This window comes from Portunus trituberculatus, chromosome 37 (assembly GCF_017591435.1).
Source record: "Portunus trituberculatus isolate SZX2019 chromosome 37, ASM1759143v1, whole genome shotgun sequence".
Taxonomy (NCBI): Eukaryota; Metazoa; Arthropoda; class Malacostraca; order Decapoda; family Portunidae; genus Portunus; species Portunus trituberculatus.
The window spans coordinates 15550616-15553877 of record NC_059291.1 but is presented as its reverse complement, the minus strand read 5'-3'; the positions used below and the strand labels follow the sequence as shown (position 1 = coordinate 15553877).

The 3262-nt window shown below is 41.1% G+C and overlaps 1 protein-coding gene across 1 annotated transcript; it reads right to left on the bottom strand.

Annotated features, from left to right (window-relative positions):
- Positions 1 to 751: 751 nt before the first annotated feature.
- Positions 752 to 2296, bottom strand: LOC123514127. The gene is made up of 2 exons (XM_045271776.1): positions 1818 to 2296; positions 752 to 1514 (listed from the first exon to the last, which is right to left on the bottom strand). Exons 1-2 carry the CDS (start codon positions 2294 to 2296, stop codon positions 752 to 754), a joined length of 1242 nt encoding a protein of 413 aa, XP_045127711.1.
- Between the last annotated feature and the right edge of the window lie 966 nt (positions 2297 to 3262).

Genomic DNA, 3262 nt, shown 5'->3' with positions numbered 1-3262 from the left:
TCTATATCATCTATTATTTATTCATTTACCTTTATTCCCCTCTACTTTCAAATGTATACAAGAATCGTAAAACTGCCTCATTAACACATTATTCAATCCTTTAACTTTTTATCTGACAACATAATGATTCTTTTAATCTTTACTATTTTCTGTCTAGAAATACGAGCACACACACACACACACATACATACATAAATATATATATATATATATATATATATATATATATATATATATATATATATATATATATATATATATATATATATATATATATATATATATATATATATATATATATATATATATATATATATATATATATATATATATATATATATATATATATATATATATATATATATATATATATATATATATATATATATATATATATATATATATATATATATATATATATATATATATATATATATATATATATATATATATATATATATATATATATATATATATATATATATATATATATATATATATATATATATATATATATTTCGGGAGTAGACCATTCTGAATGCATGTACTATTAAAGTCGACAGCTTGGCGTGCATTATTCTATTTATAAAGTGTATTTTGTATTTTCTGCACAAGGGTGCGTTCGTCAGGTTTTAGCTGGTGTAGTAATGAACCGAAGTCCATTTCCTCGAGACGTCTTTCGGTCTTGATCAGGAGAGAAGTGAGTGCAAATCGGAATCGTAAACGGGATTATATAAGCGGCGGAAGCCAATCAGAGTGCAGATCGAGTGGTGTTTGGCGCAGCTAATGAGCGGCCAGTTGCAGCTCCGTTTGGTTGTGGCTGGGAAGGTAGAGATGATTCTGGCTGCTGTTGTATGTTGATGGTCGGTTTTTCTGAGTGGATGTGTACCGCCTCAGTCATCTTGAGTCTTCTAAGGTCGTTTTCTTTAGCTAGGATGGTGGTGCTGCTTTCCATGTGGTGTCGCTTCAGGATGAGTCCGTGCTCATTCATGTAGTGTCGTCGTATGGCGCCGTCCTGTAGGTGTGCTCTGATTGTCTTTGATAGGGTTGTAGATGTGAAGCCGATGTACCTCGAGTTTAGGTGACTGCAATCACCAACAGTACATGAGTGTCGGTACACGACGTTCACTTCTTGCAGGGAGTGTGTCGGGGGAAGACAGCTATTCTTCATGATGAGGCTTGCGGTTTTTCTGGTCTTATAGTAAATGATGACTTGGAGTTTAGTGTCTGTGTTGACAGGCGAGACGTTGTTGTGGATGATCTTTATGGCTTTCTCGTCTTCTTTGTATGCTGAGGACATCGTGTTCTTGTAGTAGAGAGTGATGTATGATGTTTGTTGTTTGGGGGGATTCTCACGGATGTAGTTGTCCATACGGCGACGTATAACTTCATCTATATCTTGCTGCGGATAGCCATTGTTGCTGAGGAGCTGGGAGTTCCTCTTGAAATCAGCGTGGGCTGCGTTCCATGAGGATGAGTGTGTGAGAGCCCTCTTGACAAAGGCATTGATGACGCTGTGCCTATATTTTTCTGGGTAGTCGCTTTTCCGTTTAGGCAGAAGCCGAGATTTGTAGACTTTATTGGGCCGCCGTGGTACAGTGAAACCATGCGTGCTTTGGGATCCTAGGGGTCTCCAAGTGCATGGGTTCGAATCTTGTCCACGGTCCGAGTGTAGGCTGGGCTTCCTTACTCGGGGCAACGGTTTCCTAGCGGGTGGGCTTTGACATAGGAGGTACCCCAAAAAGTATCTCCTTCAGCCCATAAATTCCCGTGAAAAGCCCATATGGTATAAATAAAAAAAAAAAAAAAAAACGGACGTGGAGAAGGAGGAGCTGGAACGATGAACCATGACATCAAAGAAGGGGAGTTTGCTTTCTTCTTCCAATTCCTGTGTGTAGTTGAAGCAGGAGTTTTTCTTGAAATTATCGATCAGGTGTAAGACTTCCTCTTCAGTGTTGGCGTTGATGAAGATGTCATCGATGTATCTTGCGTAGACTGCAGGTTTTTTGTCCGGGTTTTCCGCGAAGACCTTTTCTTCAACTACTCCCATGTAAAAATTGGCAAAAAGGACACCAAGAGGAAATCCCATGGCGACGCCGTCACTCTGTACGTACATTTTTCCATCCGGCCCGTAGAAGGCCGCTTCCTTGGTGCAGGTACGTAGTAAGATACGTAGAGTTTCTTCGGTGATGGCAAGTTTCTTTCCGTCTGTGTGGTAAACTTGCTTGCAGATGATTTCTATGGTATCGTCTACTGGAACATTGGTGAAAAGTGATTCAACGTCCATTGATGCCATGATGCTGGAGGGGCGCGCCGTCTTTAAGATGTCGAGAAACTCAACAGTTGACTTGAGGCTGGTACGAAGGGTGTGAGAAGTTCGTTAGCCGTTTGGCAAGTTTGTACGTGACAGCTGGCGTTTGGCTGGTGATTGGTCGTAGTAGGTTGCCGCGTTTGTGGATCTTGACGTTACCATATGTGTAGCCAAGCTTGTGGTCGCCTTCGATGAGGGGAAGTTTCGTGTCGCTGGTGCTGTTGTTGTGTCGTATTAAACGATTGAGCTTGGTTTTTTTGGCTTGTCTTGAATTTTGCAGTATCAACCAGGATAGAAGATATTTTGTCCATATATTCCTCACTATCAAGTATTACAAAGATTGAGGACTTGTCTGCTCTCCGTATGATGATTTGGTCGTTGTTCTTGAGTTCCTGGGCCGCGCTTTTTAATTCTGGAGTGAGCAGGTGGCTTCGTGTGTGTCCTCTTGTAACTTTCGCCTCACGAGTGGTATCGGCTTGCAGGTCGGGGGATGTCTTAATTTTCTTTTCTTTTTCCAATCGTTGGATATCATCCAGTAGTATTTCAAGTTCAATACGCTTCGTAAGCGTTTTACGTTTTCCCATGACTTGGCAGTTTAAACCGAGGTTCAGGAACTTTTACTGTTTCTCTGTAAGCGTTGCTTTGCTGAGGTTGATAAACTGTGGAATTTTCTTTGGAATGTCGATTGGACCGCCGTACAGGGATGAAATTTTGCATCCTGTTCTGCGCTTGCCTTCCGTAAGATGGTGCTTCGCAATCTTCTCGAGGGCAGTGTTGATGGTAGAGCGCAAGTTGTCCTTCTCAGCGACAACCAAACGGAGCTGCAACTGGCCGCTCATTAGCTGCGCCAAACACCACTCGATCTGCGCTCTGATTGGCTCCCCGACACGGCTACCTGCTTCCACCGCCTATATAATCCCGTATCCTCACCAGTTCCACTCACTTCTTTTT